The 20,691-nt window shown below is 46.6% G+C and overlaps 1 protein-coding gene across 1 annotated transcript in view; it reads right to left on the bottom strand.

Moving 5' to 3' along the window:
• The window catches only part of MLLT6 (MLLT6, PHD finger containing), a 320,203-nt gene that overhangs the window by 84,913 nt on the left and 214,599 nt on the right, over nt 1–20,691 (bottom strand). The window contains exons 14-16 of the mRNA XM_082272078.1: nt 19,983–20,107; nt 19,239–19,391; nt 8,671–8,771 (exon numbers count right to left, since the gene is read on the bottom strand). Coding sequence (XP_082128204.1) covers nt 8,671–8,771; nt 19,239–19,391; nt 19,983–20,107 — 379 coding nt within the window. The remainder of the gene's footprint in view (nt 1–8,670; nt 8,772–19,238; nt 19,392–19,982; nt 20,108–20,691) is intronic.

Genomic DNA, 20,691 nt, shown 5'->3' with positions numbered 1-20,691 from the left:
GCAGCCACACAGGGATCTGACAGGGAGCCCACAGTCACACAGACATGGAGGGTAAACACAGCCACAGACTGACACCCATACAGAAGGTCCCCACACAGAAGGAGCTTACCGTACCAGATGGCGTGGGGAGCCGTCTCCAGCGACAAACCGCTATCAGGGCAGACAGGGAGTGCCGCAGCCAGGACGCTTGTGGACCGCAGTCATGGCGTCCAGTGAGGTGGCCAGCTCACAGGCAGCATCCCTGCAGCGAACAGGGATGGGTCGTTCAATGTGCCAGGGTAAAACCTAAGCTGAACGCTCAATGGCAGGCTGGGGATCCATCTGGCTCTCAGCCCTGGGATGCAGGGCGGCCAGTCCGAGACCCAGCTCCGCATGATGATTCTTCATCAGAAGATCTGTAAACTAAGGCTGACAAAATAAAAGCTAGTAAGGAAAAGAGAAAAACACTTGAAATAAAATCAAAGAAAGGGTAGAAGGCTGAGACTGAGCCCCAGCACAGGATAGCAGCTACTCCTAAGCTAGGCAAAGACAAACTGAGTTGGGAATGCTGGTGCAGGGAGGTATTGACTGAGGGGACAGCCCCTAGGGGTGTGTCTATGTTAAAAGCTTTGTATTAACAATTCTTGTTGCCTAGCTACTCCTACGGAGCAAAGGTCAATACCCATTGGTGACGAATTGGGAAGGGGCGGCGACTGTCGGAGGACGTAAGAGAAATATAGTTGTGATTATTTGGGTACCTATCGAACCAGGGGACAGGCCCTGTTTTCCCTAGTTTAGCAGCAACGAGGATTTACCATATCGTGTATATAAAAAGAATGATGAAATTGTTGAACAGTTGGTTGTCCCTAAGCCCTACAGACAAGTGGTGTTGGAACTTACCCATGGACCTGCCATGAACAAAACCACTTAAAGGGTGTTACACAGATTTTACTGGCCTGGGATACAGAAAGACATTGAGAATTATTGTCAATTCTGTCTTGTGTGTCAAATGTCAGCCCCACTACCCCACTTCTGAAGTCCTTTAGTGCCCCTATCCATTATTAAAGTGCCCTTTGAGAGCATTGCCATGGACTTTTGGGTCCACTCCCTAAGTCTGCCCAGGGTTATCAGCATATTCTTGTAATCATGGATTATGCTACAGGTTACCCCGAGGCAGTTCCCTTACGCACCGCATTTGCTAAGAACATTGCCAAAGAGTTGTTCACGGTGTTCAGTTGCGTCCCTAAGGTGGTCCTTACAGACCAGAGCACCCCATTCATGTCAAGAATAGCTGAAATAAAATTATGTATTACTATATATAAAGTTGCGCTCAACCAAAATACACTTGAGTGAAATCAGATATTGGTCAAAAATAAATATAAAGTGCTTGAGTGACTCAAATAGAATACATGTATCAAAATGTAGTGCAAATTTAGACAAAAAGTGCAAATGCAAATAAATATATAAATGTGCAATCAAGTGACAATCCACAATAAATATATATATAAATGCAAATAAATAATTAAATAGATAAATGTGCAAATGGGTGACGGTCCACAATAATTATATAGTGACAGTCCACAGTGATTGGCAGTCCAATAAATAAATAAATAAAGTCCAATACACAATTATATGGAAGGTTGATAAGGTAGCAGCAAATTCAGCACTTCTTAATAATGAACTCCAGCACCTCCACCAAAACACAGGATCACCCGGTGTGCACTAAAATGCTTACCAGATGAGGTAGACCCCTTATTACAGGGGGTCAATTCAGGCAGAGAATCACAAGTAGAGACAGGGTAATTTGCCAGTAACGACCGGTAGCCAAATATCCAATGGGCACCTCCAATACACCTCCAGATATCCACCTATGTATATTCTTCTCACAGGGAATGTGAGAAGTGCCCATTGGATATTTGGCTACCGGTCCTTACTGGCAAATTACCCTGTCTCTACTTGCGATTCTCTGCCTGAATTGACCCCCTGTAATAGGGGTCTACCTTATCTGGAAAGCATTTTAGTGCACACTGGGTAATCCTGTGTTTTGGTGGAGGTGCTGGAGTTCATTATTAAGAAGTGCTGAATTTGCTGCTACCATATCAACCTTCCATATAATTGTGTATTGGACTGCCAATCACTGTGGACTGTCACTATATAATCAGTGTGGACCGTCACCCGTTTGCACATTTATCTATTTAAATATTTATTTGCATTTATATATATATATTTTTTGTGGATTGTCACTTGATTGCACATTTATATATTTATTTGCATTTGCACTTTTTGTCTAAATTTGCACTACATTTTGATACATGTATTCTATTTGAGTCACTCAAGCACTTTATATTTATTTTTGACCAATATCTGATTTCACTCAAGTGTATTTTGGTTGAGCGCAACTTTATAAATAGAAATATATAATTTTATTCCATTATAGGTTTTACACGGCTTTGTTGCGGCCCCTGAATAGGAATTTTTCCTTACACTTTATCATTATTCATCTATATTTATTACTATTTATTTATTCACTCTCCATTGCACGGGTTTAGTTGGTGTTTAACACCAACTTCTTCTCTCATGTCAAGAATAGCTAGTAAGTCGTCCAAGTTATTTAAGGTGATACAGTTGCGAACCTCTGTGTACCACCCTCAAACTGATGGCTTGGTGGAACGTTTCAAAAAAAAATTAAAGAGCATGCAAAAAAGTGTTGACAAGGATAGGAAAAACTGGGACTTTCTGATTCTGTACTTGATATTTACCATCAGGGAGGTACACCAAGTCCTCTTCGGGGTACTCTCTATTCAAGTTGTTTTATGGGAGACACCCTCAGGGACTCTTATACAAAGCCACGGAAACCTGGGAGGGGGAGCAGACACCCCACAAAAGTGTCATTGAGCATATTGCTCAAATGCAGGACAGGATTTCAGCAATCATGCCTATGGTAAAAGAAAACTTACTGCAGGCCCAAGCAGCCCAATAGAGAATATACAACAGGGGGGGCCCAACTCCGTGGTTTCTCACCTGGTAATAGGGTCCTGGCGTTAGTTCCCACTGTTGAAAGCAAGTTCCTGGATAACTGGCAGGGTCCCTTCGAAGTAGTTGAAAGAGTTGGGGAGGTCAATTACAAGGTGTATTAACTAGGTAAAAAAAGCCAGAGCAGATATACCATATAAACTTGTTAAAACCTTGGAAGGATAGGCTGACATTAACTGCGAGGTCCGTCCCTGTAATGCCTAGGGGTACTCAGTCCCCTCTGGTCCCTGAGGTCACGATTCCAGACACCCTGTCTTATTCCCAAAAACAGGAAGCTAGAGAGTTCCTGATAAGGAATAGAGAGAATTTTTCAGTTACCTGGTACAACTTTAGTGGTTGAGCATGATATGGTTACCGAACCTGGGGTCTGTGTCAAGCTCAAACCGTACCAAATTCCTGAAGCTAGGAGAAAGAACATCAGTGATGAAGTTAAAAGGATGCTGGAGCTAGATGTCATTGAGGAATCCAATAGTGACTGGTCTAGCCCCATCGTGTTAGTCGCAAAACCCGATGGTACTTCAGAAAGCTTAATGCAGTGACAAAGTTTGACACGTACACAATGCTCAGGGTTTTTGAACTTATTGACGGACTTGGCAAGGCCCGCTATCTGACCACTTTGAACTTGACCAAAGGATATTGGCAAATACCCCTGACTTGTAGCGCCAAAGAGAAAACTGCATTTGTGACCCCGGAGGGTTCGTTTCAGTACAAAAAAATGCCTTTTGGGTTGCAAAATACCCCTGCAACCCATGGACAGGACCCTAGGATCTCACCAACAGTATGCAGCAGCCTATCTGGATGATATAGTCATACACAGCACTGACTAGGAGTCTCACTTGCCTCGTGTACAGGCTGTCCTGGACTCCCTCTTCAGGGAAGGTTTTACAGCGAATCAAAAAAAAAAAAGTGCCATCGGTTTAGAGGAAGCCAGGTATTTGGGCTACACTATTGACCGTGGAGTCATAAAACATCAGTTAAACAAAGTAGAAGTCATCCAAGAGTGGCCAAGTCCTGCAAACAAAAAGCAGGTCAGAGCTTTTTTGGGGGATTGCGGGCTATTATAGAAGGTTTATCCTGAATTTTGCAACTCTAGCTGCCCCACTTACTGACCTTACAAAAGGGAAAGACTCAGTAATGGTGAAATGATCCCCAGTAGCAGAGGAGTCTTTCAAAATCCTGAAGAAGGCTCTTTGTGCACAGCCAGTGCTGTACTCCCCTGATTTCTCCAAAGATTTTTTGGTTCAGATGGATGCGTCTGATGTAGGTATTGGGGCAGTATTTTCAAGGTACACAATAGGGAAGAACAACCTGCAGTTTCAGGAGAATAATAGCTCCACAGAGGGGTGGGTGCTGTGTCCATCAATGAACATCAGAGAAATGGATTTTACGGTAAGTCAAATTCAATTATCTCTTTCGTTGATTGACGGACACAGCTCCTGGTATTCATGACCATTGGGAAGTCCCAAAGCAGTGTTAAACATCAGGGGTGGGAACAACCAAAAAAATTCCCAAGGCTAAATATTAGCCAACCAGGCAACAGGAGCTCAACCAAACAACTGGAGCCCACCTGAAAAAAACAATACACCCTCAAAGCGGATCAGGACCTCTTAAACAGCAGCCTGCAAAACCTTGCGGCCAAAGGAAGCATCCACAGATGCCAACACATCCACTTTATAAAACTCTGTAAAACTGTGCACTGACGATCAGGTGGCCGCCTTTGCAAACCTGCATCACTAACGCCTGATGACAGAAGGCCCAGGAGGCACTACGTGCCCTAGTAGAGTGCGCCTTGACAGGGAAAGGAGGAATCTGACCCCTGATTGAATAGGCCCGAACCACCGTCTGTCTGACCCTTTTCGGCATCCGTCCAGGAGCCCAAATAGAGAGTCTGACTTCTTGAAAGACTCCGTAGGTGCCAGGTACACCCTAATTGCCCACCAGTTCCGACACCCTACGTGCAGAGGTGAGCGGTAATAGCCACCAAAAAGGCCACCTTCTGGGACAGCGTAAGCAGGGGGAATCTCCCAAATATTTTCAAAGGGAGGCCTCTGTAGAGCTGAGAGCACCAAATTGAAATACCAAGGCGGCAAAAGAGCCCGCACTGGAGGGACCAAATGTCAGACACCCTGAAGAAAGGTACACACCAGGGAGTGTGTGGCCAAAGGTCGTTGGAAGAAGACCGCAAAAGTCTAAGATAACCAGAATCCCTTCTGCCTCGATCCTGCGTAGAAGTCTTGGCAGAAGCTTGTAAATCAGCCGATACTAACCCTACGTTCACCAGACCAGCGCTAATGTGGGGTTCGCCAGAGGATCCCTTGACCGAGCCACAAACCTCTGCACCTTTCTGTTGAACCGAGACACCAACAGATCCACCTGGGTGCCCCCCCTGGAGATGCAGTTGAAAAAACACATCCGAATGAAGGGACCACTCCCCTTGGTTCAACGCCTGCCGACTGAGGTAATCCGCCTACCAATATTCCACCCCGGGGATGTGTACAACAGAGAACGAACCGTTCTGCCGACCTTAGAACCCTTTTTTGTGCCCCCCTTGGTGATTGACATAAGCCACGGTCATGGCATTGTCCGATTTAATGTGCACTGGACAACCCTGAAGATGATCTGTCCAATAATTCAGACACAGTCTGATCCCTCGGAGTTCCAAGACACTTGATTGGTAGTCTGGACTCTTCTAGCGTCCAGATCCCCTGAGCAGAATGCTTTTTGAGGACATCTCCTCAGCCAGACAGGCTGGCATCCGTGGTGACCACTGTCCAATACAAGGGGAGGAAGGATTTTCCCAGCCGAAGCGCCGGAGAACGAAGTTACCATATCAGAGACTCCCTCGTTCCCCAACTAAGCCGGATCTGATTGTCCAGAGACTGGGGAGTCTTGTCCAATTTGGTCAGAATCTCCCTTTGCAGGGACCTCTTATGAAACTGTGCAAACGGGACCACCTTGAAGGTAGACACCATCAGGCCCAGCACCCGCATACAAGTCCGGAGGGACGACCATCTGTTGGACAGCAGGAGGCGAATTGCAACCTGCAATTTCTGGAGTTTGTCCAAAGGAAGGAGCACTCTGGCTAAGGTCGAGGCCAGAGTCAGGCCCAGATAGTCCAGCTTCATGGACGGAGCCAGAGCAGACTTGTGAAAATTCTGAATCTAGCCGAACTCCCACAGAGTTCGTATTGTGAGCTCTAGGTTTTCTACCAGAGCAGAGGGAGACTCCGCTCGCAGAAGGAGATCGCACAAGTAGCACAGTACCACGATCCCCCGTTGGCATAACAAAGCTAGCACCAGGGCTAACACTTTTGTGAAGACCCGAGGAGCAGAGGCGAGACCAAAGGGTAACGCTACAAACTGATATTGCTCCTCTCCCACAGCAAAGCGGAGAAAACGCTGGTGACTGGTACAAACTGGAATGTGAAGGTAGGTATCCTTGATATCAATAGAGGCGAGGAAATCTCCCAGACGCAGGGATGCCACCACTGTTTGAATGGATTCCATTCTAAACTTCTGTACCCCCACAAAGCACTTTGCCTTCCTTCCTGGGGACTGTGAACAGGTTTGAGTAAAAACCCTGAAAACGCACCGAAGTAGGAACCGGGACAATCACCCCTTGAAGGAACAGGTCTTGCACCACCCCATACAGTCCCTGTAAGCAGTCTGGGGACAGGTGCAAATTGTAAAGAAAAAATCTTGCCGTGGGACAAGAGCGAAACTCGATTTTGTAGCCAGACCAAATGACTTTGTGGACCCACTTGTCTTGCACCAGGGAAGTCAACGGATCCAGGAAGACGTCCCCCCACTTCTGATATGGGTGAGGGCACATCTTCATGCTGAAGGAGCCTTGTCCATGGGTCTGGAGAAGCCCGATCTTGGCTTGTCAGACCAGGTTCCTTTGGATCCTCCTGAAGTGGCCCTGAAAGGCTTTGAGCCCTTGTCAGTCAACCCTGAGGAACGAAAAAACTTCTTATGAGCTGAGAAGGAAGGCTCACGTCTACAACGGGGTTTCTTGCCCTTAGTAGCCTGCAGAAGAAAAGTACTCTTCCCCCCTGAGAGACCTTTAATGATATCATCCAAGGTAGCTCCAAACAGACAATCTCCTTGGAAAGGAAGATCAGTCAAAGCCTTTTTTTGAAGTCTGATCCGCAGACCGGCACTTGAGCCAAAAGACACGCCGAAGGACCACTGCCAAAAGAGAGAGGCGAGCCATCAGGGGAGCCGCGTCCAAAGATGCATCACAGATAAACTGCAGCCCCTGGACCAGCTGGTCCGCCAGCTCATCAAAGGCGCGGGGAGCTGTTCCCCCTCCAGGTCTCAGCGTAAGAGCTTAGCCCACACGGGGTTAGTTCGCGACACTAGGGCAATGGTGAATACCGGCCTCATTGCCAAACCAGCCAGAGTGTACATATTGTGGGCCACAGCTTCCACCTCCTGGTCAGCTGGCACCAGGAACAAGCAACCCACACTGCCCGAGGCCCCGGACATGCAGCTCCGGGTGCCAGACAGCCAACCCAGTTCCAACATCCAAAGACAAACATAAAAAAAAAAAACTACTGCCATTGTGTGGAAAGACCCCCCCCCCCCCCCCGGTCCGCACCAGCCAATCCTCACGCACCGTGTCCCACCCCACTCCCTCCCTGCTAGTCCCCGTGCGCGGTGCTGGAGACAAGCAGGGAGGTGAGCGGAGTCCAGCCCACACAGCATGTCACACACCACAACACACACCAAAAACTCCAGGCCAAACGACCTCAAGTGTCAAATCCCCAAACCCGTCACGCATCCCTCAAAACCACCCAGTGAGAAAGCCATCCCACCCAGCATCACTGAAACCTGCACAGAGCTCTTAAAGTGAATATGTGTAAATTATGTTTTTTTTTTTTCAAACAACAAACTTGTGATACTTACCGTATATGCTCTGTGTAATGGTTTTACACAGAGCAGTACTGAGTCCCGGTTCACAAATATGCGATGCAGGAACCCTGCGAATCCATTGCGGGTTCCCGCATTGCACTCAACTCGCAGGCAGTTCACACTGCCATATGTGAAACAATGGGGGTGTCAATATGAGGTTAACCACACCCCTAGATCACCAGACCTCCAGGTGTGAAAACCCATGCGATCCAATTCTTGTGCGGACCCAAAAAAGGGTCCTGTGCGAGTTTGGTCCGAATTTGATGCAAATTCAGCCATTCGCTTTGCACAGACAGCGCATGCGATTTGCAGAGCAGTGCTCTGCGAATCACATGCGATGTCTGTCATCGCATGTGTGAACTGGCTCTGATTCTCCTCTTCTGGGGTCCCCCAGCAGCGCTTCTGGCTCCTCCTGCCTATAGAGTGTCCCTATAGCAAGCCCAGGACTACATGTCCCACGAGGCATTGCTCGTCACACATTTACAAGTTCTCAGGCACTTACTGACATGTATGAACGGTGTACTGAGCTGTATGTGTGCTGCTCTGTATTTTCTGATATGTAAACAAATAATGCATTCTGTATTCAGGCCAACTAATCGATTATGAAAAAAGTTGACAACTATTTTCATAATCGATTATAATTATGTTGATTAGTTGTATCAACCCTAAAGAACAGAACAGTATGAAAAAGTGGCATCTCACAATCACCAATTTATCTTCCTTCCCACCCCATCCACCTCACCTCAGAAGGAGAGTTTTCTGTTCGAAAGCTGCTCTTTGATGTTGGACTTTTATTGCTGAAGGAGTCCTGGGAACTCACTGCAAGCAGAGAAGATACAGACACTGTTATTGGACATCTGTCACAGGAAAATTATGTAGTCTGCCATTACTGACCTCTCCTTTTGAAAATGCTAGTTCTTTGGCTGCCATGCAGATGCTTTCAGTTGCTGACCTGGAGCAAAGTATTTTCTTTCATTACACTCACATGGTATGAAGCAGACACAACAGGCAAAAATTTATTTTTTTAGAGGAGGACAGCAATGGCAGAAATAGTACATCTCTCACAATATGTGTACTTCAAACAAAAACTTGCGCAACGGTAATTTACAGGGCCACTTAATGAAAACCCTTAAGCATAGCGAAGGTGACCATGGTATAAAAAAATGGATTTTTGTATTAACTGAAAAATCCTTTTCTTGGTGTTCATTGAGGAACAAAGGATTCAGAGACATATAGGCTATATCGCCGCATACTGGAGGACTTTGACAACGGTAAACAAAAAAACAGTGACCAGCTTTGTATAAACTCTCTCATTCAGAGAATGTCTCAGTTTTGAAACAAAGCAGCACTGAGAGCAAAACCATAAAGAGACCAGTACTGACCTGGGGGAGGGCTGAATCCTTATGCATGTTCTGTTTTTCTGTCTTAACTATTTTAACTTTTAGGTTTGTGTCACAATAAGAAATATTTTGCACCCTCAGAATCATAGTCTGTTTAGTACCTTTACAGGGTACAAAGCCCTAAAAAAAAGGTTTGAAAGCAGCAAAACATGAAAAACACCAAGTGGCTGAATACTTTCGCAAGGCACTGTAAATCCAGGCAATCCAACAAGATCGCAAATGCTGAGATTTGGTACTAAGGACCAAACACTGATCAAGGCCTGATAGCATAAAGGTCAGGATTCACCCCATGGAGTATTTTCTGAGATAAAAGCTTCTCCTATAGGTGGCAGTATAACTTCAAATGTCTCTGAATCCTGTGTCACTCGGCTCGACCTGGGATTCAAATCGTGAGACCCCCAAGTCATATGACATGTGAAATCCCACGTTAGTCAATGAGAGCCATTTTAACCACTTACCGACCGTGCCATAGCCAAATGAGCGGTTAGCTTATTCCAAGAGGGCATACAATGACGTCCTCCCAGAATCACGCTTCCCCTGGAGCGCGCACACAGAAGTGTCTGTGCTTGTTGGGTCCACGGGACATGGCGCATCATGGATCGTGGTAAAGGGCCAATGACAGCAGCTCTTTACCACGTGATCGCTCAATGATCACTTCAACAAACCGATCACTTGTCAACAAACCGGCGCATGTCCGGTTCAGTTTTCACACAGTGATCGGTACAGCGTGCAAGGAGAGGAGGGAGACAGCAGCACTGATCACCCTGCCTCATCTATGCTTCATTCATGCCTCGATCGTGCATCAGTCATGCCCATTCATGCCAATCTGTGCCTCAATAATACCTGAATCATGCCTTCTAATGCCTCAATCATGCCCATCTGTGCCTCAATCTTGCCCATCTGTGCCTCAATTATGCCCATCTGTGCCTAAATTATGCCCATCTGTGCCTCAACCATACCTCATTCGTGTCACATCCATGCAACATCAGTGCTCATCCGTGCCACATCCATGCCACATCAGTGCTCATCTGTTCCACATCCATGCCACATCAGTGATCATCTGTGCCCCATCCGTGCCACAGCAGTGGTCATGCGGACCACATCAGTGCTCATCTGTGCCACATCCATGCCACATGAGTGCTTATCCGTGCCACGTCAGTGCTCACCCATGCCATGTCAGTGCGCATCTATGCCACGTCAGTGCACATCCGTGTCACATCAGTGCTCATCCACACCACGTCAGTGTTCATCCACACCACGTCAGTGCTCATCCATGCCACATCCATGCCATGTCAGTGTTTAGCCATGCCACATCAGTGCTCATCCATCCCACATCAGTGCCATGTCAGAGTTCATCCGTGCCACATCCATGCAACATAAGTGCTCATTTGCGCCACATCCATGCAACATAAGTGCTCATTTGCGCCACATCCATGCCATGTCAGTTCTCATCCCTGCCACATCCATGCCACGTCAGTGCTCATCTGTGCCACATCTATGCCAGGTCAGTGCTCATCCGTGCCACATCCATGCTCATCCGTGCCACATCCATGCCACATTAATGCTCATCCGTGCCACATCATTGCTCATCCGTGCTACATCCATACCACTACAGTGCTCATCAGTGCCCTACAGTGCCTCACAAAAGTGTAATCGGTAGTTAAGAAATTAGATTTGTAATTTTATGTCCCTAGAGCACCTCACGGTGCTCCTTAAATGTTGAGTCTCTGTATGTGGCCAGCCTGTGCAAAAGTCTCACAAATGTGGTATCGCCATACTCAGGAGGACCAGCAGAATGTATTTTGGGGTGTAATTTTTACTATGTATATGCTATGTGTTAGAAATAACTTCTAAATTAACAACTTTGTGTAAAAAAAATAAATAAAAATGGGATTTTTGACTTACCGTAAAATCCATTTCTCTGATGTTCATTGATGGACACAGCTCCACATCTTCTTGACTATGTGGGTTATACTGCCCCCTACAGGAGTAGGACACTAGGCAGAAAAGAACTTGACTACACCTATGGGGCTATACTCCCACTCTCTGCTATAAGTACTCAGTTTTGTTACAAGCAGTGTCAGAAGAAAAAAACCCAACTCCATAGTGGGTGGGGTGGGTGCTGTGTCTGTCAATGAACATCAGAGAAATGGATTTTACGGTAAGTCAAAAATCCTATTTTCTCTTTCGTTCATTGACGGACACAGCTCCTCATCTTCTTGACTACATGGGACGTCCCAAAGCAGTGTCAAAAGAGGGGTAGGAACAGCAAGAAAAAATACTTCCCAAGGCTAAACATAACCAGCCTGGTAACATAGAGCTCAACCATAAAACAACTGGAGCTCACCTGAAAAAAACTTAAAAACACCCTCAAACAGGACCAAATCCTCTAAACAGCAGCCTGCAAAACTTTGCGGCCAAAGGAAGCATCCACAGATGCCAACACATCAACCTTATAAAACTTTGTGAATGTGTGCACAGAGGACCAGGTAGCTGCCTTGCAAACCTGCATCACTATGGCCTCATGACGGAAGGCCCAGGAGGCACTAAGCGCCCGAGTAGAGTGCACCTTGGGGAGAGCTGGAGCTGCTGATGTTTGAGGAGGACTTAGATTTTGTGGGGATAACTGAGACTTGGTTTGACAGCTCTCATGCCTGGATGGCGACCATTCAGGGGTATTCCCTTTATCGCAGGGATAGAGAGGGTAAAAAAGGGGGAGGGGTATGTCTGTATATTAAGAACAGTATACAGGTAAATATGAGGGATGATATTAATAATGGAGCTAAGGACGAGGCAGAATCCCTATGGGTAGAGCTTCAAAGGGAAGGCACGGTGGGGAAGGTAATATTGGGCGTATGCTATAGGCCCCCCAACCAGTGGGAGGAGGGTGAGGCGGACCGGGCAGAAGGAACCGCGCACTCAGCCAAGGCTCGGCAGTTCCTAAATGTTTTGCAGGACAATTTCATGGGTCAGATGGTGAATGCACCGACAAGAAACAATGCGGTACTTGACCTACTGATTACCAACAATACAGACCTGCTCACGGATATAGAAATACGGGAAAACTTAGGGAACACTGACCATAGGTCAATTGGTTTCAGTATTAATTACAGTAATAGGAAGCAGAGGGGTAATATAAGGACACTGAATTTCAAAAGAGCCAATTTCCCTAAACTGCGCTCGCTGCTAGAAAATATCAAATGGGATAGAACCCTGGGAACAAAGAACACAGAGGAAAAATGGGAGTGCTTCAAGAGCATACTTAACAAGGGGGTGGGCCAGTGCATTCCCCAGGGAAATAAATTTAAAAGAGCAAAACTAAACCCTGGGTGGCTAAACTCCAACATAAAAATGTATATTAGAGCTAAAGAAAAGGCCTTCAAAAAAATAGGACTGAGGGGTCAGCACTACAAAGAGTGTAATAAGAAATGTAAAGACGAAATCAGGGCGGCTAAAATAGAACATGAGAGACATATAGCGGAGGAGAGTAAAAAGAACCCCAAGAAGTTCTTTAAGTATATAAACAGTATATAAAGAAAGCAAGGCCAGAACACATTGGCCCCATAAAAGATGACAAAGGAAATATGGCCACTGAGGACAGAGAAAAGGCGGAAGTGTTAAATAATTTCTTTTCTTCAGTCTTTACAAAGGAATCGGGGGCCTACACGAACCTTGCTTGTAAGGCCGAACTAAATAATACACCTCAGGAAGTGCCGCCATGGCTAACAGAGGGTAGACTTAGAGCTAGGCTAGAGAAACTTAACATAAATAAATCCCCGGGACCGCATGGCTTGCACCCGAGGGTTCTTAATGAGCTCAGCCAGGTGATTGCCAGACCATTATTCTTGATCTTTAAGGATAGTTTACAGACGGGTATGGTGCCAGCTGATTGGAAAAAAGCCAACGTGGTACCAATATTTAAAAAGGGGCCGAGATATATCCCGGGTAACTATAGGCCGGTCAGCCTAACATCAGTAGTCTGCAAAATTTTGGAGGGGATGTTAAGGGACCACATACAAGACTTTAGTAATGAAAACGGTATTATAAGTAGTAATCAGCATGGATTCATGAAAAATCGTTCGTGCCAAACCAATCTATTAACCTTCTACGATGAAGTGAGCTGCCACCTTGATAAAGGAAAGCCTGTGGATGTGGTGTATCTGGACTTTGCAAAGGCCTTTGACACCGTTCCCCACAAACGCTTACTGTACAAACTAAGGAAGGTAGGTATGGACCATAAGGTGAGTACCTGGATAGAGAACTGGCTCCAGGGGAGAGTACAGAGGGTGGTGATTAATGGGGAGTACTCGGATTCGGCGGGTGTGGAAAGTGGGGTCCCCCAGGGTTCCGTCCTGGGACCAATCCTGTTTAATTTATTCATAAATGATCTGGAGGAGGGGATATTGAGTACAATCTCAGCATTTGCAGATGATACTAAATTAGGCATGCCAATATCTTCTATGCAGGATGTGGAAACCTTGCAAGCGGACCTGAACAAAATAACGGGGTGGGCAACTACATGGCAGATGAGATTTAATGTTGAAAAATGTAAAGTAATGCACTTGGGGGCCAGAAACCAGAAAGCAAGCTACTCACTAGGGGGGAACCTCTGGGTGAGTCTAGGATGGAAAAGGACTTGGGGGTACTGGTAGACAACAGGCTTGGCAGTGGCATGCAATGCCAAGCCGCCGCAAGCAAAGCCAACAGAATACTGGGTTGTATAAAAAAGGGGATTCACTCCAGAAATAAAGAGATTATTCTCCCGCTCTACAAGACTCTGGTCCGGCCACATCTGGAGTATGCTGTCCAGTTCTGGGCACCGGTCCTCAGGAAGGATGTGCTGGAACTGGAGAAAGTTCAGAGAAGGGCAACAAAAATAATTAGGGGAATGGAGGACATCAGCTATGAGGAAAGACTACAAGCACTGAACCTATTCTCTCTGGAGAAGAGACGATTGAGGGGGGATATGATATCAATGTACAAATACTGTACTGGCGACCCTAGCATAAGGAACAAACTATTCAGAGAAAGGAGATACAATAAGACACGTGGCCACTCACTAAAACTTGAGGAAAGGTGGTTTAACCTTAAAGTGCGTAAGGGGTTCTTCACTGTAAGAGCGGTAAGGATGTGGAATTCTCTTCCACAAGCAGTCGTATCAGCAGGGAGCATTGATAGTTTCAAAAAACTATTAGATAGACACCTTAAAGACCACAACATACAGGGGTATACAATGTACGGTTAAAAGCAAACACACACACACATCATAGGTTGAACTGGATGGACTGATGTCTTTTTTCAACCTCACTAACTATGTAACTATATGTAACCTTAACAGGGAAAGGAGGAACCTGACCCTTAATGGAATAAGCCTGAATCACTATCTGTCTAAACCATCTGGAATTGGTTGCAGCAGAAGCAGCCAACCCTTTGCGAGGTCCATCCGTGAGGACAAATAGTGATTCTGACTTCCTAAAAGACTACGTAGCTGCCAGGTACACCCTGATTGCCTGAACCACATCCAGGGAATGCAAGGCAATTTCCTTAGTATGCGGAGGCCTGGGACACAGGGAAGGCAACACAATGTCTTTATTCAAATGAAAATCAGAGACGACCTTTGGAGGGAATGACGGAAATGGACGAAGAACCACCTTATCCCTGTTAGCCACAAGGTAAGGTGAACGACAAGACAGTGCTGCCAGCTCCGACACCCTGCGTGCAGAAGTAATAGCCACCAAAAAGGCCACCTTCTGGGACAACTTAAGCAGGGGAACCCCCGGAATATTTTCAAAAGGAGGCTTCTGGAGAACTGACAACATCAAATTGAGATCCCACGGTGGCAATGGAGACTGCACTAGAGGAGCCAAGTGTCAAACTCCCTGGATAAAGGTACGCAACAAGGAATGTGTGGCCAATAGACATTGAAAGAGAACCGCCAAGGAGGAAACCTGGCCCTTGATGGTAGTCAAGGCCAGGCGCTGCTCAACCCCCCATTTGAGGAAAATCAAGATCCGATCCACTGAAAAGGAGCGAGGGTGAACCCCAAGAGACTTGCACCACGCAATGTACGTCTTCCAACTGCGATGGTAAATCTTCCAAGAGGTAGATTTCCTAGCCTTTGAGAGCGTAGGAATCACCAATTCAGACAAACCTCAATCCTTCAGCACCTAGTTTTCAACAGCCAAGCAGTTAAAGCCAGCGACTGTAAAGCAGGATAGAAGATTGGCTCTTGGGCCAGCAGATCCTCCCCGAGAGGAAGTCTCCAAGGAACATCGGCGACCAGCCGTACCAGATCGGCGTACCAAGACCAGCGAGGCCAGTCTGGAGCCACTAGAAAGGCCGTAATCCCTTCTGCTTCGAGCCTGCGCAGGAGTCTCGGCAGAAGTTTGAGAGGAGGAAAGGCGTAAATAAGATGATACCGACTCCACTAAACATCAGTGGCATCGACTAGAGGATCCCGAGACCGTGCCACAAACCTTTGTATTTCCTGTTTAGAGCAGAGGCCAACAGATCCACCTCGGGAGTACCCTACCTGAGACACAGCTGACGAAACACCTCCGGATAAAGTCACCATTCCCCTGATCCAACGCCTATCAACTGAGGTAATCCACTTGCCAATTTTCCACCCCTGGAATGTGTACAGCAGAGAGGGCTGGAACAAAACATTCTGTCCACCTTAGAATACCGGCTACTTCCCTAGCCGCCAAGGCACTTCTTGTGCCCCCTTGGTGATTGACATAAGCCACGGCTGTGGCTTTCTCTGACTAAATTCGTACCGGACCCCCTGAAGACGAATCGTCCAATGATCCAGACAAAGTCTGATTGCTCGGAGTTCCAATACATTGATCGGTAGCCTGGACTCTTCCTGAGTCACACAAGGGAAGATCACACAAGGCCTTCTAGACAGCCTGGTCCGCAGACCAGTATATTAGCCATATCATGTGCTGAAGGATTATTGCTGCCATGGACAGCCCATGCACTAAGGGAGCTGCATCAAGAGAGGCATCGCAGACAAACTGCAACCCCTGGACCAAAAAGCCCGCCAGCTCTGCAAAGGCAGGTGGAGGCTGTTCCCCCTTCCAGATCCTGGCGCAAAATCTTTGCCCATTTGGGAAAGTCAGGGACACCAAAGCTATGGTGAACACCGGCCCAAGGACTGAATCGGAAACAGTAAAACATGTGGCAGACCAAAGTCTCAGCTCTCCTGTCAAAAAGATCTTTTAAAAACCGGAAACTCCTCCACCAGAATTATGGTGGATTTATTCAGCTTGGAGACCTGAGAGTCCCCCACAGGTGGGACTGCCCACATATTCAACAGAGATTTCTCAAGGAATACAGCTTATCGAAATGCTCAGGCACCGCCAAATTGCGTTTAGAACAACTCCGCTGACTCGCGCCAAACATGTCACAGTAGGCACGAAAAAAAAGAAAAAGGAAAAACCTCCCCCGCTTTTGAGGAAAAACTGCCCCAAGGGGACTGGTGCCTCTGACGCAGTAACGGATGCATCCCAATAGTTAAAATTACCCGAATCGATACATTCAGTGCATTCACCAGCGCCTTTGCATGCGCATTTGCAGTAACAGAAGAATCATCCTCAACGTCAGAGCACCCGAAGTGCTTGGACGCCGCAGACCCAGTAGAGTCGCTGTATGCTAAGCTCACCCTGAGAACATAACAAGAAGGGGAGGTGCCCGACCACAGTCCAACAGGAGACGCCGGCTAAAGGTCCACAAAAGGACCACCTATTAGACCCGCAAAAAAAAAACCAAGAGGGCCGCCCATCAGAGGACATAATAGACCCGCCATGACACAGACGCGCAGGAAGAGTACCCTCACCCACACAATAATGGCTGCTTCGCTTTGCTAAAAAAATGTAGTGCCTCCCGGTTCAAGGGAGGCGCCAGGCTGGCCATATGGTCCCCCCCCCCCTGGGGAAGCCTGTCCACACCTTTATCAACCCACTCAGCAGCTCGAACAGCCTAGACAACAGCTCGGACAGCTTGGCCAGCAGCTCGGACAGCCGCAAAGCCGTGGCCTAAATTTGGGGCACGATATGGCCGCGTGAACCGCAAGTCCGCCGGCAGCTCTGTTAACTTGATCAGCAGCTCGGACGGCTTGGTTAGAAGCTCGGACAGCTAGTTCCATCAGCCGAGAGTAGGCCACAAAGCCGTGGCCTCAATTTTTGGCTCAATCCGGCTCCATATCCACCAGCAGTCCTGTCCGCTATATCAGCAGCTCGGACAGCTTGGTCAGGAGCTCAGACAACTGGGCCTGCAGCTCGGACAGCTTGGTCAGGCACTCGGACAGTCGTGAGTAGGCCGCAAAGCTGCGACCTAAATTTTCGGCCTGATCCAACCACATGTGGTGTGGACCCACGAATGAGGAAAGATCCGCTACCCCCCAGCCCAAAAACCGCCACAGGGAGCCCAAAGGACATCTCTGCCCCAGTCACTAACCCCCAGGGGGCCTGGAACCCGCTCAAAGACCCCCCATGTGCGACCTGGACAGCCCAGTCAGCAACAACCACATCCAACCCCTTCTGGAGCATGTGGCAAAGCCAGCTTCTACCTCACCCAGGGAATTGGGGGGGGGGGGGGAAGCTGGGGGTGGGTTGTGGGCCAAAAAACTCACCGTGACTGTTTAGAGGAGATGAGGGGAATGACAGGGAAAAGGGGGGTCCGACCATCCCAGGGAGGAGCCCACATCCACCCCGAGGGACCACAAAGGGAGAGGGGGGGTCACTACGCACCACACCATTGAACCAGGTGGGCACCACTCCGAGCAGACCACCTCCCCATCTTGGAATGGGGGGTGCTGCGGGCCAGAGGTACTCTGCGACTCAGGTCCATGCGAGGAGTTTAAGTAAGTCCCCGGTCCAGTGGGACTATGTCGCCGCCGAACTAGTGCGGAGCTGAGGCCTGCGGGAGCTCGCTGACCAGACTGGGAAGACCGTAAAGATCTAGAATAACCAGTCCGTTGCCCCAGTCTGGCAGTTGATTGTAGTTCTCACAGGAACAGAATATAATAAAAGAAGAAACTATTCCGTTTAAAAAGGAAAAAATGCCAGGACCAGAGATCCCAGTAAGGAACTAGGTCCTTACTCCTGACTAGGCAGAAAACAACTGAAGAGCTAGAGCAGCAAGTGGGAGTATACCTCCTGGGACTACCCTATGGGCATAGTCAAACCTTTTTTCCACCTAGTATCCTACTCCTATGGAGAGTAGCATAACCCAAAGGTCAAAGAAGATATGGAGCTGTGTCTGTCATTGAACGAAAGAGAAATGCACTTTTTTTTTTTTACAAACTTTTCGGTATTTTTCATTTATAGAGCAAAAAATAAAAAACCCAGTGATGAATAAATATCACCAAAAGAAAGCTCTATTTGTGTGAAAAAAAGGACAAAAATTTAATATGGGTACAGCGTTGCATGTTTGCAGGATTTTTAAGTGCCCGTGGGTAAGTGGTTAATTAGCACTACTGAAGTCGCTCTGACTTTAGAAAAGGTTCCTGCACTACTCTGATCCAACTTTGACACAACTTCATTGGCCACAGAGTGTAAAAGTCCTTTCAAAGTCACATCAAAGTCTTATCAAAATCTGATTGAAAATTGTGCAACTTGAGTTTGCTTAGTGTAAACTGAAAGAAATTACTCTTACTACTTTCGTCTACATTGCTAATTTGCAGTCCTTCATTTGAGACTGCTGAATCGTATCACCTCATGCCTTGCTTGTCCATTTACAGGGTGTGAGATTCACTAAAGCTCTAAAGGCAGTGCAATTTAAAATTACCACTAATCCCCATTTTATGAAACAAGCAAGTTGGCCTTTAAGAAAAACACAAGAGAAAAGTTATTGCATATCAATAAAAACAAGAAGGAAAAGATAAGCAATACTCAGTATAGGTACTTACAATTGGATGGTGGTAAACTTGGAGGAAAGGGACAAGCCAGCTGGACATTCAGTAGTTGTAGCTTTTCTTTACGAGCAGTGAGAGTCAGAATCTGATCCTGAAGGGAACGATTCTCTTTCTGCAGAGAATGCAGAGCTTGAAGCATGTCCACAACTGTGTATGTAAATGTGAAACCATTACAGTGACTACACAACAACCTGTACATAGCTATGAAAAACATAACTGTAGTGTTTTTTTGTAAATTTAGTAATAAATGGATGACTACCATGTCAATGTATTTACAATATTTAATAAAAAAAATTCTCATCAGCAGTACAATAGATAAAGCAAGCAACAGGAAAACAAAGGAAATCCCAGCAAAAACAATTAACAATTTGGTAAATTATATCAATCTAAAGCAGCGTTCTGGACTGAGAAGTTCATCTGTGATGCACCTATGATCCATCTTGCAGTGAGCGGCTACCTGGGAAACTATAAAATCATTCTCATTCTGCAAGGGACAGCTGCTGGATATAATTTTTGACGTTTGGTTGGAAAAATCAGATGTTTTAATGCTTGTTGAGTGTATCTAGTAACAGTGTATAACTGTCCACCAGTCTACCAGCCATTGGCACTTCCCAGTTTGCAGAATTGCTTATATTCACATCACTGTCATGCATCACAAACCAACATAAGACAGCCATATCCTGCTTCTCAGCACTACCTTTTATGTATCATTTTGACCCACAAACCCCCAAGTCTTACTGTTAACCCCTGCCTCTCCATGTTTCTCCAGAAGCTGCTCAAGGTTGGCTGTGATCTGTGGTACATTGTCGCTACTGGTTGGGCCACTTGAATCAAACAGAGGAGGGAGACTACTGATGGGTGACCTGAGGGAGAAAGCAAACAACATAATGGGACATCCTTCCTATATAACATTAAAAAAAAAAAAAGAATGAGGGTATTGAAACATGCTGGTTTTATGACAATACTGCCACCATTCCTATTGGTACTCAGAAAGAGAACAAAATCTGTGTGATCAGCTGCTGACAGAAAAAATGGATTTTTGTAAAATCTTACCGTAAAATCCTTTTCTCTTAGCTCATTGACAGACGTAGTCCTCGGTGATACAGCACCTTCGGGTTATGTCGCCTCCACAGGAGTAGGACTAGACAGGAAATAAAATGCTCTGGCCACACCCTAGGGGCAGTCCCCGAGGGTATATCCTCTCTCTCTCTGCCACAGCAAATCAGTTATGTCACAAAAGCAGTGTTTAGAGAATTTAACCCAACCCAACTCAAAAACAGAGGGGCGGGTACTACGTCTGTCAATGAGCTAAGAGAAAAGGATTTTACGGTAAGATTTTACAAAAATCCATTTTTCTCTATCGCTCATTGACAGACGTAGTCCTCGGTGATACAGCACCTTCGGGACGTCCCAGAGCAGTATCACAAATGAGGGGTGGGAAAATGGA

Source organism: Pelophylax lessonae, assembly GCF_965119305.1.
Source record: "Pelophylax lessonae genome assembly, chromosome: 11".
NCBI lineage: Eukaryota > Metazoa > Chordata > Amphibia > Anura > Ranidae > Pelophylax > Pelophylax lessonae.
The sequence above is the reverse complement of the archived record's forward strand: the minus strand, read 5'-3'. Positions and strand labels throughout refer to the sequence as shown.